Source organism: Diceros bicornis, chromosome 12 (assembly GCF_020826845.1).
Source record: "Diceros bicornis minor isolate mBicDic1 chromosome 12, mDicBic1.mat.cur, whole genome shotgun sequence".
NCBI lineage: Eukaryota > Metazoa > Chordata > Mammalia > Perissodactyla > Rhinocerotidae > Diceros > Diceros bicornis.
The window spans coordinates 32,479,864-32,493,811 of NC_080751.1; the positions used below are offsets into that span (position 1 = coordinate 32,479,864).

Sequence of the window (13,948 nt, forward strand, 5' to 3'; positions counted from 1 at the left end):
CTTTTCATTTACTTTTTTACCATTTTTGTGTCTTCTTTGGAGAAATGTCTGTTCAAGTCCTTTGCCCATTTTTGAATTAGGTTGTTTTGTTGTTGTTGAGTTGTAGTTCTTTATATACTCTGGATATCAATCTCTTACTGATATATGATTTGCAAATATATTCTCCCATTCCATGGGTTGTCTTTTTACTGTCTTGATAGTGTCTTTTGCACAAAAGTTTTTAATTTTGATGAAATCTAATTTATCTGGTTTTTTTTCATTGCCTTTGCCTTTGGTGTCACATCCAAGAAATCATTGCTCCAAATCCAGCATCATGAAGTTTTTCCCATAAGTTTTTTTCTGAGAGTTTTATAGTTTTAGCTCTTATGTTTAGGTCTTTAATCCACTCTGAGTTAATTTTTGTGTATGGTGTAAGATAGGGATCCAGCTTCATTCTTTTGTTCGTGGATATCCATTTTCCCAGCACCGTTTGTTAGAAAGACTGCCATTTCTTCATTGAATAGTCTTGGCACTCTTGTTGAAAATTAATAGGCCATGTATGTGAGGGTTTATTTCTGGGCTCTCTAGTCTATTGCATTGGTCTGTATGTCTGTCCTTATGTCATTACCACACTGTTTTGATTACTGTAGCTTTGTAGTAAGTTTTGAAATCTAGAAGTATGAGTCCTCCAACTCTGTTCTTTTTCAAAACTGTCTTGGTTATTGGAGGTGTCCTATTGTTTTTATATCTAAAAATTCTTCAAGGATTCTAAGTACAAACAACTAACTTTGTTATCACTTTTGCTACTTACGGATTATTGAAGGCTAGTTTTAATTGTACTTAGTGTAGGTATTTGGTAGACTGTTAATAATTTGCTGATTCATTCTTTGAGAGTGGCTTCAGTACCCTAGATTGGTTGACACCCTTTATTGTGGGTCCTGTCATACTGCTGATTTGTATTTAATTTATTTATGGAGTAACATAGATGATTTCTTTCTTAACATTGAAGAGTGATCAGAGTGGCTGTCTGACACTAGCATTACTTTATTATTCTACTTTGTGGTCACTGCCTGGATAGCAAAGACTGATTCTGCATGCTTGTTTCCAAATAGTATTGAAATGGCTTATGGCGAGTGCGGGAAGATCCTTCTCTACAGCAGTCAAAGAACAACTTCAGCTTCTACCTTTGTTTTTTAAGGTAAGTTTATGGCTGAAATTAAGAATGCATCCCCTTCTGACGTTCAAAAGGAATTTTGTTTATCATCTGGTGGTTGGTAGGTTTTCAGACGTTGTATGATTTGGTTGGATCTCTAAGAAGTAGAATACTCACAGGAAAATCATGAAGTGATAGTGGTTTAATATTTGTTAAAATATCTTTCTAATGTTAAGTAAGACTAGGATTTTGGCAGATACATGAAAAGAGTACAGACAGAACATTGTTTCATGGATAGCCAATTTCCAAGTAATAATTTAAGAAAACACTGATAGCCAAAAGAAAAGCCACAATGAAATGTTTAAATATAGCTATTTCTGACTTTTTTATTCAGTGTGTAATAAATCTGAAGATCAAAATGTTCAGTATATTGTATTTATTTTATAATGTTAAATGGCACTGTAGTTGATTCTAACAAATAGCTGCAGGCAGTAACTTATCTCAGATAATCATATAATGACACTGAAATTTTATTTGATAAAAAGGTATAACCTGAGGTGGTTTTAATTACTCATCTAGTCGGAGGATGAAGCTAATAAAACTAAAGTCACAGATTGATATATTAGTTTCCAAAATTATAGTTTGCAATCATACTATGGTTGGCTGTGGTTAGGAAACCAGTGTAGTCTCACTGTACATTTGGAAGGCTTGGCACAAAACATCACCACTACTTGACAATTATTGGTCAGTACAATTATTATCATTTAAGATGGAGGCCCCATGGGGACAGCCTGGTGGCATAGTGGTTAAGTTCATGCGCTCTGCTTCAGCGGCCTGGGGCTCGCAGGTTCAGATCCCAGGTGCCGACCTACACACCACTTATCAAGCCATGCTGCGGCAGGCTTCCCGTATATAAAAGTAGAGGAAGATGGGCACAGATGTTAGCCCAGGGCCAATCTTCCTCAGCAAAAAGAGGAGGATTGGCAACAGATGTTGGCTCAGGGCCAATCTCTCTCACCACCACCACCCCCTCCCCCAAGAAGGAGGGCCCTTATTATTGATTAGCAAATGGCATGCTAAACTTTTGATTTGTTTCAGTATACTTTGCCCTTAGGAAATTTCAAAAAGATAACACTACTAGTAAGTTTCAAAGGATTCACTACTAAATATTTTTAAGAATGCTGTGTAGGGCCTGATACCGCTGGATACCTCTGAGATCTTTCGGGATGTAAAGTGAACAGTAGCTGTTAATGTATAGGTCCTTGTTACTTTGTAGGTCCTTGGTGTAGATAGGGTTTGTCTTTAGGGCAGTAGTGCTTAAAATCTTTTCTGCTGCCACATGCAGTGGATACACAATGTGATCTCATGTTCATAAATGGGTGATGTGCAATGAATGTTGGGATAGCTGCAATTCCACTCCTTTTCTTTCACTCAAAAAAAAAAGTTCACAAAGCAAATATATGAGAGTGAAATTTATAGAAGGGATGATTTGAATCCACTTGAAATTTATGAACAACATAAATCATTAGAAAGCTGTGTTGCGTAAGTTGCTAGTGACAGGCCTAACATTTCACCTAAATAGACAAATACTGAGGTTGAGAGTGTACTTTAAGGCCACGACGGTGAACGGGATGTGGAGTACAAAGGCACCGCAACACAGATGAACACAGTTACTTTGCAGACAGATCAGATGTGTAGAGTGAGGAGAAAGAGAGGTGTCTAAAAGTAAGTTGTTGTTTACTAAACTCTAGGAGGAGCACAGAAATAGTGGGAGATGAGATGAGAAATTCCATTTTGAACATATTTGAGATGCTTATTAGATTTTAAATGAAGTATTATTTATTTATCCTATACCATAGAAAGCAATTTTATGTCAATCCAAAAAAAAACCTTGAAATATTTATCAAAGTGAAAGTTTCAGTTATTTGTGTGTTCTAGTCTAAGAGTCTCCATATTACTCAAGGTTAAGGGAAGAGGATTTCCAACCCAGAATAGTTTTCAGAGCACTGGCTTTGGAGTAAATAGAGACCGAGTTTAAAATCCTGTCTGTGACAGGTGCTTGTTTTGTGACCTTGCACAGCTGCTGAACTTCAAAGACTGTCTCTATGTGTAAAGTGTGGGATGTTATCAGTATCCCTCACAGAGTTGTAACAAGGATGAAATGAGATAATGCCTTGTAAAGCAGGGGGCACAGTGTGAAATATGCACCTTAATTATTTTTGTTACTAGTCTTTAACTGAATTTTAATTTGGACTATCAAGAGCTCAAATGGTGGTGGTCAGGGAGAGAGGGGGGACGTGTTTTATCCTGAGTTTCAAACTTCACTAAATGCTCATCAGAACTCACCACTGTAGAATAATAGTTTTGCATATGTCAAACTTAGAGAAAAATTTGCAGATGTTGTGATAATTTTTACAAGGTTACATGCTGTGGATGGCATTTCTTCAGAAAAATTATTTTTCTCAATAATTAGAGGAGAGGAAGACCCTGTAAAATATTTCCATTGCTAACTAAATGAGCAGCTTTCTACAAGTTAACAGTTTAATGCCCCGCCTTGTCAAAAAGAAAAAAAAGAATTTTAAAAGAGAGTGAGAGGAATTTATAGCTTCTTTTTAAATTTTTTTTAATAGAATCTTTCAAATTTGAGAGAGATACCAACCAGATGCAGTGTGTGGTCATTTTGTTGAACCAGATTCCAAAAAACCATTTGTAATAATAACACATGTATGAAATGATTGGGGAAATTTGAGCACTACTGAATATTTTATATTTTAACTGTAATGAATTTTTATGTGTGCTGTCATTAAAGATTTTTTTTAAGAGATTTTACCTTTTAGGGATACATAATAAAATATTATGGATGAAATATGTCTGAGATTTGTTCAAATAATTTAATTGGGGGAGGGGGAACCAAGGAGGAAGCAAAAAAGGAAAGTATTATGAGTTTGCCACTGTTGAAGAGGTGATTGGTTCATGAGGATTCATTATACTATTCTGTAATTTTGTATATGTTTGAAATTTTCCAGAGAAATTGTTAAAAGTAAAAATGTGATCTCTTTCATGTAAGGATGCCTTTGTACTTCCTGGCTATTATTTTTCAATTCATGTCTTTGGTTTGTTTTATTGCTCTCCAGATTGCCCCAGTGGAAAATGACAATAGCTACGATGAACTGAAAAGAGATGCAAAGTTATGTTTATCACTAATGTCTCAGGGGTTGCTTTACCCTCATCAAGTGCCTTTGGTACTTCAGGTGCTAAAACAAGTAAGAGTGTATAACAAGTGTTTTTATCTTTTGGTTAGATTTTTTGTTTACCATTCTGAGAATTTCAGAGTCAACTGCAGGGCACAGGATACCTGATATTTATTTTCATTTTGAATTTTCTTTTAGTTTGAGAGAAGATATATGTTGACCAAAGAAACAGACCCAGATTCTGTACCTGGTTCTGCCACCAAATTCTGTGACCTTGGGCAGGTCACTCAACCCTCAGATTTTCTTTATACACAAAGAGCTGATTATGGAACCACCTTGGATACAGAGGGCTTATGAGGGAGGAGGATGGTCATTCCTTTTTAACATTTCCCCTTTATTTTATTTATTTCCTGACCTGTGGTAGAAAGACCAAGTGATTGTGTATTTTCTGGCTGTGGTTTTAGTATACTATGTGCTCAGCTTTATTCAGGTCATGTGTGTGTTATGTAATATAAAAAAATGGACATGTTCCCATGGTTTTCAGATGTTTAAGTTTGATTATCACTGAAAAATATTTTGAACAACCCAAAATGTTATTTTTTTTTGTAGTGGAATTTAGTAGTTCTCAATCTTTTGTGCTTTCAGTACCCAACCTGCTACTGTCAAAAGTAAAATGAAATAATGTGTATTTCAAGGATTTAGAATCATTAATTATAAATAATTCTCTCTTTTAAATAGACTTTTGTCTGTGTTCCTTTCCCTTACTCTCAACCATTCATACGTTCTGAATAACTAACTCTCCCTGAAATAGCTTGTGCAACCTTTTGTATAGAAGGAAATAGAAAACACACTTGCTCTAACTATACCTATAAAAGTAGAATTATGTTAGAATATTGTATCATTTGTGTGTAATTTCACTGTCATCTCATGTTCTTGTCAGCACTGTTTTCATTGTTTCTACTTATGTCTCATTCACAGACAGCAAGAAGCAGTTCTTGGCATGCTAGATACACAGTATTGACCTACCTCCAGACCATGGTATTTTATAACCTCTTTGTTTTCCTAAACAATGAAGATGCAGTTAAAGACATCAGGTGGCTGGTTATAAGTCTTTTGGAGGATGAACAGCTAGAGGTAAAATTTAAGTTATAACAGATCAAAATTTAATAAATTTAAAGAAAGCATCATGGCTCCCCTTTTAAGAAGTATTCACACACTGATGAGAGGTGTTTTATTAAAGCGTAAATTTTGAAAGTAACTTTAATTTTAATAAAGCCCTCTGTGATTAGATTTGATCCTCTAATCATGGTTTCCTATAGTACAAATGGAAACAAACACTGGGCATATCCTCATTCTGGCTTCTCTTTGCAGTTGGGCAGATAATATTTGCGAACCAAAGTTTTCTTATCTATGAAATTGCAGGTGATAATACCCTACTTATCTTACTGATTTTTAAAGGGCTAATAGGAATGTGCATGAAGACAGTTAAAAGAGAATGAAAATCTACACATAGATGCTATTTATCCAGTAGTCTTAAGATTCTTGTTCCTTTTTTTATTTTCCTTGGTAGAGAAATTAAAGGCAACTTGTGTGAGGTTATGTTAATATTTTTACAAAAAGATAAATCTATTATTTCAGATAGCCTAATGTGTGAAAAGCATGTTGTAATAAATATGGAATAAGATAGAACTTTCTAAATTGGCCTTAGGTAAAGAGAACGTAACTGAGATTTTTGTTATATTTTGTGGACCTGATAGGTTTTCCATGTCATAGAGCACTCCCAGTAATTATAGATTTTATTTGAGAGCACTGAAAATAGATTGTATCCATAGGAAACTGGGAATGGAAATTTTTCCTCCTCCCTAATGAACCTATTCATTTTGTAATCTAGCTTTCTCGTGGTTGGGAGCAGATATTGTCTATTTCTTAGGGTACTCACACAGTCCTTATAACAACTCCAACAGGCTTCAATTAAAATATTTACAGCTATCTAGAAATTTTTTTCAACTAAAGGAGTGGAAATGGAAAGATGGAAATCTTGAAAGTCAGTGTTTCCTAACTTTATTATAGCAATCACATTAAAATTTACTCTTTTCTGGACCTTGTTTTAGAACATTTTTATAGATTATTTTAATTTTCTTCCATGTGCTAGGCTCAAACGTAGCTGTTAATATAAATATAACCATGACATTTATTAAAACTACTGTATCATTTTTTAAACACGTGATGCTGAATATTGGTATAATTAACTATAGCTATTGATGATATTGAAAAAAACTGTAATAATCTAAATGAGAAATATTTAAAGAAAACTTCATTAGATTTAAAGAAAAATTTTTAGAAATGATGGGAAATAGTATGTTTATGGATAAAAAGGCTAAATACTAGTCACCTTATAAAATTGATTAGAGACATGTACAGATTGACCCTTGGAACAAAATATCCCAAAACTAGACCCTACTAATGGGAAAGAGAATAATTCAGTTGGAAGTGTTCGAGTAATTTGTTAGCAGTTTGAAGAAAAAGAAAAATCAATTAGAACATCTCACACTAAAATATCTTCCAGATATAGTAAATAAATACACTCCCCCCTTCTTTTAATTAGAGAAAGTAGGAGAAATGAATTTGGATATTTATATGAATTTCAAGCAGAGATGACTTTAAAAGCCTTTAAGTTAATAGATGTGACAAATCTGACTACAAGAATATTAGAAACTCATCAATTTAAATGATCAAGCTTCAAACTAGAGAAAAACATTGTAGCATAAGAAAATCGTTAAGACCTTGTGGAGTAGGTAGTGATGGTGGTATAACATATGTATAGATGAAAACAACACAAGCAATCAGCAGTGAAAAGTCAAACCCCTCCTAATGATCAGAGAACTGCAAACTTAAAACAAGGAGACATTTTTCACCTACTCTGAATTTAGTGTTCTCTCCACCCTCAAACAAAAATGTATGATGATGATAACCAGTGTTGGTAAGATATAACTAGTACTGCACATTAGTTTTGTGTCATAGTATGTTAGCACTGGCTCTTTGAAAAGCAACTGATAGCCAAATTAACAGTGAAATTGTTCATACATTGAAATTTAATAGTCCCGATTCTTAGAATCTATCCTAAGAAAATATATTGTAATATTGAAAAATTATATAAATTAATAATATTTTGTAGCATGCTAGTGAGAAGTTGAAAGCATTCTAATCAGTAGTTGAGTATAAAAATAAATTGTGGTATGAAAGGAAATAATGCAACCAAATATGAAGTGGTAAAATGTATTTCCTATAATAGTGTAATGAAAGGAGCAAGGAAAATGTTAAGTACCCAAAAACTGTGACAAGGAAAAATTTAAGGAAAAACTTTTTGAAGGAATACATAGTAAAACATGTGTTTTTTGGAGGTTTTTTCCAAATTATTATGGCCTATCTTTGTGAATATTTGGAACAAATTTTTGTGAATTATATGAGATGATAACTTTATTGCTTTTTGTGTCTTCCCAAAACTTGAGTTCCCATTCCACTTTCATTTGGTACTTCTACAAACCGTGTTTATAGCCTGACAATAGCCTGTGCAATTCATAAAAAGTAAGCTGGATATAAATCTCTATGATATATGCCAGTTATAGAAATTGGTTGTCCATTTTATCTTTGTTACCAGCAAAAACAACAGCAGCAGTAGTTTTAGGAGTTGTAGAGTCTAGGAAAAATTTCTCTTAATGTCAGGCTCTGGCACTGCTTTTACAGTTGTAGCCCTTATAAGGAGAACTATCAGTCAGTGGGAAAATAATTTATAGAGAACTTTAATTTTGTATAAAAGAGTTAAGCATTTACTTTCTGTAACTCTAATATAGTGGCTTTCATCCATTTTGAGGCCACAGACCCTTTGAGAATCTGATGAAATCTCTATTAAGGAACTGCAAAAGGGCATTTACACAATTAATTGGCATACAAATGTCAGGGAAAGTCCCCACCCCAGATCCCATACCACCCTCCTAGCCTCCATCATTCCACCAGGCTTAGGATCTCAGCTCTAACAGAAGTGATTATCTCTACAGGTTCGAGAAATGGCTGCTACCACCTTAAGTGGGTTGCTGCAGTGTAACTTCCTTACCATGGACAGTCCTATGCAGATTCATTTTGAGCAACTTTGCAAAACAAAACTACCGAAGAAAAGAAAGCGAGACCCTGGTTCCTTAGGAGATACGATTCCTTCTGCAGGTAACAATGCTGGTAGAAAACACGCTTATCCTTTTGGGAATTAACCAGGCTTACTCAGTGAATCCTTTCATGTGCCTGGGTCTGTACTAGGTACTGGGAATAGTTGTCCCTGCGCATATAGAAGGCAAGACCTGGAATATGAAAGCTAAAATTGAGATAGATACAGAGGAACCTGTACACTGCTGCATATAACTATTATAGTAAATCAAGTCTGTACCCACCCACCTGAAATCGCCTTATAAAGAGAAGTATCCAGAATTAGTTATTTTGGAGGGTCTAAAATACCTGTTTTTAGAATTTATAAACTTATGTGTAGATGTGCTAAGAGAAAAAACTAAGCAAACGAAAGAAACAAGCCTTGCTTTTATTTGGAGAGGGGACTATTGAGTACTTCACTAGGTATTTGGTGAGAGAGTGAGAAGAGCCTTACTCTACAGGAGCTTCCACTCTCATTGAGCATAAAGATAAGAGAGTAAGATCTGACCGCTATGTCATGTTTAAAGAGAAATTTAAATGTGATTGCAAAGAAGCATCTGATCTTGCCACTGCTAACTACAGTCACAAGAATACTGGAAAATACACAGAAAGGTCATTAGTCAGCAGGAAGCTTACTGAATTTGCAGGAAGTGCTTGGAATATGAAGCTCTTAAGTGCTGATTATAGTAGGGTCTTAATTATGTTATATAGTTACCTCATAGCAATTTCCAATAAAATACCAATGCATATTCTCATTTCTTTGCTTGAGAACTGTATTTTTTAATGATTAAGTACCAAAGCAGTTTAAGTCTTAGTTATACCAAATTGCATTGTTTACAATTCTGACTACTACAAATTCCTTTATTCTTAGCTTCAACTCCCTATCCACCATGTTTCATGTATATACATGTAATGCACTAACAAACCTATACACACATTCTATCACTAAAGAGAGAATAGAGGCCTGTAGAATATAGACACGTTGCAATTCTGTTTTGAGAAATACAGACATTCCTCATACATGGTGTGTTTACCTAATGAACTGATGCATTCTGTCGGAGGTAGTCACACCCAGAGAAGTAGGGTCTGATTGATTGGAGATTGTTTTAGGATCAGGGATTGCACTTTTGCATATGATAAGAATTGGTCAAAAAAGCCATTACTATGTTAATTTTAGCAAGTATATGACACATTTCTGACCTAGATATAATTATGCTGTCATTGAGGGACAGGTATAGGTTGTCTTTAGTTCAGCCTCCAAATCATGTTTTTGACATGTGTGCATACAGATTCATTTTAAATGCAGAAATTTACACATTGAAAACAACTAGCATAATGAAAAACTAATTTATTTTACTGTAACAAGTGCAGTCGAGTCCTATAAATATTTGCATGTATATTGCTGTTTTCTTTGCAGAGTTGGTCAAACGCCATGCTGGGGTGCTAGGACTTGGTGCATGTGTTCTTTCTAGTCCTTATGATGTTCCCACCTGGATGCCCCAGCTCCTTATGAATCTCAGTGCACATCTGAACGATCCTCAGCCTATAGAGGTAAAATTCTTCCTTGTTAGTTTCTTTGCACACCTGTTATCAGTGATGTTTTGTAAAAAACCATTTATACTAATAATTTTCTATATACTCTGGACTTTCTGCTTGGATAAAGCTACTACTACTACCCCTGCCAGGGCCAAGTCTTCCAATCAATAACTATTAAAATCTTGCAGAGACCTTGCTCTCATGTATATTTGAGATCTTTTGGTAGCAAGGAAATTATTATAGCTTCTGTCCTTCCCAGTCCAATGGAAGTAAAGTATTATCAATGTTTTGAGGATAGTTAAATTTTATACTTCTATTTTACTAGCATTTTATATCTAGGAAGTGTCTAACTGGGAGCTAATATTTAATAGGCAATTGTGATGATGTTATTTAGTGAACACCTATGTTCCTAAATTAAACAACTCAGAAGACCAGTGACTTTGTTCTTTTCACCTTTGTAAATAGACGTAAGGGTACATTGAAACCGGTTTAATAACGTGGTGTAGGGGCCGGCCAGGTGGCGCAAGCGGTTAAGTGTGCACGCTCTGCTGTGGCGGCCCGGGGTTTGCCGGTTCGGATCCCGGGCACGCACCGACGCACCGCTTGTCAAGCCATGCTGTGGCGGCATCCCATATAAAGTAGAGGAAGATGGGCACGGATGTTAGCCCAGGGCCAGTCTTTCTCAGCAAAAAAGAGGAGGATTGGCATTGGATGTTAGCTCAGGGCTGGTCCTCCTCACAAAAAAAAACAAAACAAAACAAAAAAATAATAATGTGGTGTAAGTTCCAGTAGCTTGTCCTAAAGTGCAGCTAGTAATTCTAGAGAAGTGAGCTTGGTGGCTTTGCAAAGTACGGTTGGCTTATTAGTTTTATAGCACTCGGTGCTATAAAACTCGGTGTTACTTAGCTAAAGGTATCCTAAATGTAACCCTAGTTGTTCAGAGAGGTTAAAATAAAATGTCTGTGGGTTGCTTACTCCACAGATGACCGTAAAAAAGACCTTATCCAATTTCCGAAGGACACACCATGACAACTGGCAAGAACACAAACAGCAATTCACTGATGACCAGCTGCTTGTTCTCACCGATCTCCTTGTGTCACCATGCTATTATGCATAGAAAGGTAAGACAGCAAGGTTCTGAGTTGAAAAATGTCTGACATCCTCAGGCAAATGTCGTTGGTTTGATGACTGACAAGTGGGTGTTCCTAAGTTTTTTCTTTTTGCTGACATTCTTAGATGTCATTGTTTAAAAAATTTTTTTTAACATAACTTTTGCTATGGCCAGTGAAGGTAAGTTCCCGGAGAGTTTTTCCTTGCTTCTCTGCTTCAGGTATTAAGCAGAGAATTGACGTGACTCCCTTTGGACCTTTAAAATGAGTAGGCTGGGCCGGCCCCGTGGCTTAGCGGTTAAGTGCGCGCGCTCCACTGCTGGCGGCCGGGGTTCGGATCCCGGGCGCGCACCGACGCGCCGCTTCTCCGGCCATGCTGAGGCCGTGTCCCACATACAGCAACTAGAAGGATGTGCAGCTATGACAGACAACTATCTACTGGGGCTTTGGGGCAGGGGGGAATCTTTAAAATGAGTAGGCTTAGTAGCCTGGGAATGGTTAGATAAAAGAAAAGAAATCTTATTCTTAGTTGCCTTCTGAGTGCGGTCTGGGCATTTTAAGTTGCCCTGAGGACTCTAGGTTCTCTACAGTTGTGAGAACATTTCCTCTGGATTCTTAAGTATTTATTATCCATTTTGTATTAAAGAGGGAGGACCCAGAAGCCTTTCTAACTGAGATAGGAGTAATAAAGAAAATTTTATTTATGGGGCTTTTAGATTTGGATGTCCTATTGTCTAACTGAAATTTTTTTCTCCCTGATACAGATGAGTAGTCCTCACTTCAAGCTCTTTTCATCAAAAATTCCAGATCCTCAGGTACCATCTGTGGTGGCTCTCTGCAGGTTTTCAAACTCTGCCTCTGTTGAGCTCTCATCATTTTGGTGGTTTCTGTGTTTGGTCTCATTAGTCTGCGTTCCACAGGTTCTCAGCTGCCATTCGATTTCCTAACTTGTCCAGAGTGTTTCCAGAATATTGATCACTTTTTCTTTGAGGCATCTGACAAAGCCACAATGGCTCAGACTAGAAATAATTAACCCAATATGATCATGGCATCCAAGACTGGACAGAGTCTGGGAACTCGTTAAGAAACAGTTTACTTGGAATGGAGAATACCCATCTGTAATACAGGTCCTGTCATTTCATTCATCTCAAATTATTTTGAATTCTTTCCAAATGGCTGTTGGGTTTCGATGATAGTAGGGCTGTGGGCCATATATCTGAAGCCTTGAGAGCCTTGGGTCTGGAGAGCCATGAAGAGGGAAGGAAAAGAGGGCAAGTCTTGAACCTAACCAAGGACCTGATGGATTGCTCGACCAAGACACAGAAGTGAATCTGTGTCCATGTGCTTCCCACAGACTGGAGTTTTTGGTGCTGAATAGAAGAGCAGTTGCTGAAAAACTAGGGATTTGGTGAATAAATTTTTGATTGATTGTTGTGTGTGTTTTACAATGTGTGATTTTAAAATAAACAGCAACAACAATAAAAACCCTGACTGGTTGATTTTTACCTGAATTCTTTACAAATACTGTTTGACCCTCTTTAAAAACTGTCACAGTTCACCTAATGAAAGACTGCTGTGTTTGTGAAAAATCTGTAATTTTTTTTTCTTTTTGTTTTCTTCTCTTTTTTTGCCTGCAGAATCGTTGAGAGACTAATAAGACTTGATATTTAATTGACTTGTTTAATAAATGTTATATAGATGTAAAAGACTGTATAAACTATAGAGATAGCATTGGCAAGACTTTGTACAGATGCAACCTTTTACACACCATTGTGTAATTAACTTGTAAAGATTCACATGTAGCTCTTTATTATAGTGATTTTTGGCTTTTGTACCAATTGAATGCCATTTTTTGTTTTTAAATTATTTTCTTTTATCTTTTCCTGTTACAGAAGCTGAGGTGTGGGGTTTGAGTTCAAGTTCATTTATCGTTAGAATGTCTGAATTTTTATGTAACTTCTGTGTGAGCATCTCTAAATGCGAACACCACATGTTTGCCTATGACAAGTTTATAGAATGCAAGGTATCTTCTAGGTTAAAGTAATTCACAAGTTGGTGAATGTCATCTTGCAGCACACCCTGTACAGTCTTCCTTAAAGGAACACTACAGTATATTTTTTAGTATCTACTTGCTGAATGACTCAGTGCAGACCTAATCACAGCAGAGGTCCTGGTACAGTATTTAAGTGTCAGCATACACAGGCGTAATCTCTGTATAGAGTAGTGCCAAACTCATTATTTGAATTGTGTAACTAGTTTAAAACCCAATAAATGAATTGTTTTTAACACCTGGCTTTTGTCTTCATTATGAGGAAAAGACAGTTCTATAGGCACTGAATTCCTTTTGCATCCATGGATCTGGCCCCATAAATTCATACCCTCTGACCAAAGTGAATTGTCTAGATCAGACCTGTCCAGTGCAGTAGCTAATAGCCACGTGTGACTATTTATTTTATTTTGATGAGGAAGATTCGCCCTGAGTGCCGGTCTTCCTCTGTAAGATATGATTTTTAATTCATGCTCCCAGTTCATGATATCGATCCCTGGTCCTGAGACCACACTTGGAGTAGCAAGGCTTTATAGCATATTGACCACTTCAGCTTTTTCTAACTAAGCTGTATAGAACTCTGCCTTAGCAAGTTCCTCAAGTGGGAACTTTAAAAAAGTAAGATACTGGGCACCCACTGTGTTCCTCAATCAGAATTTCTCTGGTTGGGGCTCAGGCATCAGCATTGTTGAAAAGCTCCACAGTGCTTCAGTTGTGTAGCCAAGATTGAGAACCACTA

The 13,948-nt window shown here is 36.2% G+C and overlaps 1 protein-coding gene across 2 annotated transcripts in view; it reads left to right on the forward strand.

Annotated features, from left to right (window-relative positions):
• PSME4 (proteasome activator subunit 4) overlaps window positions 1-13,448 on the forward strand; it is an 88,448-nt gene extending 75,000 nt beyond the window's left edge. For both annotated transcript variants that reach the window (XM_058551242.1, XM_058551243.1), the window contains exons 41-47: window positions 1,092-1,177; window positions 4,267-4,395; window positions 5,302-5,457; window positions 8,379-8,541; window positions 9,935-10,068; window positions 11,036-11,174; window positions 11,927-13,448. In XM_058551242.1, the coding sequence (XP_058407225.1) occupies window positions 1,092-1,177; window positions 4,267-4,395; window positions 5,302-5,457; window positions 8,379-8,541; window positions 9,935-10,068; window positions 11,036-11,170 (803 nt within the window). In that variant the 3' untranslated portion in view covers window positions 11,171-11,174; window positions 11,927-13,448. The remainder of the gene's footprint in view (window positions 1-1,091; window positions 1,178-4,266; window positions 4,396-5,301; window positions 5,458-8,378; window positions 8,542-9,934; window positions 10,069-11,035; window positions 11,175-11,926) is intronic.
• The last annotated feature ends 500 nt before the right edge of the window (window positions 13,449-13,948 follow it).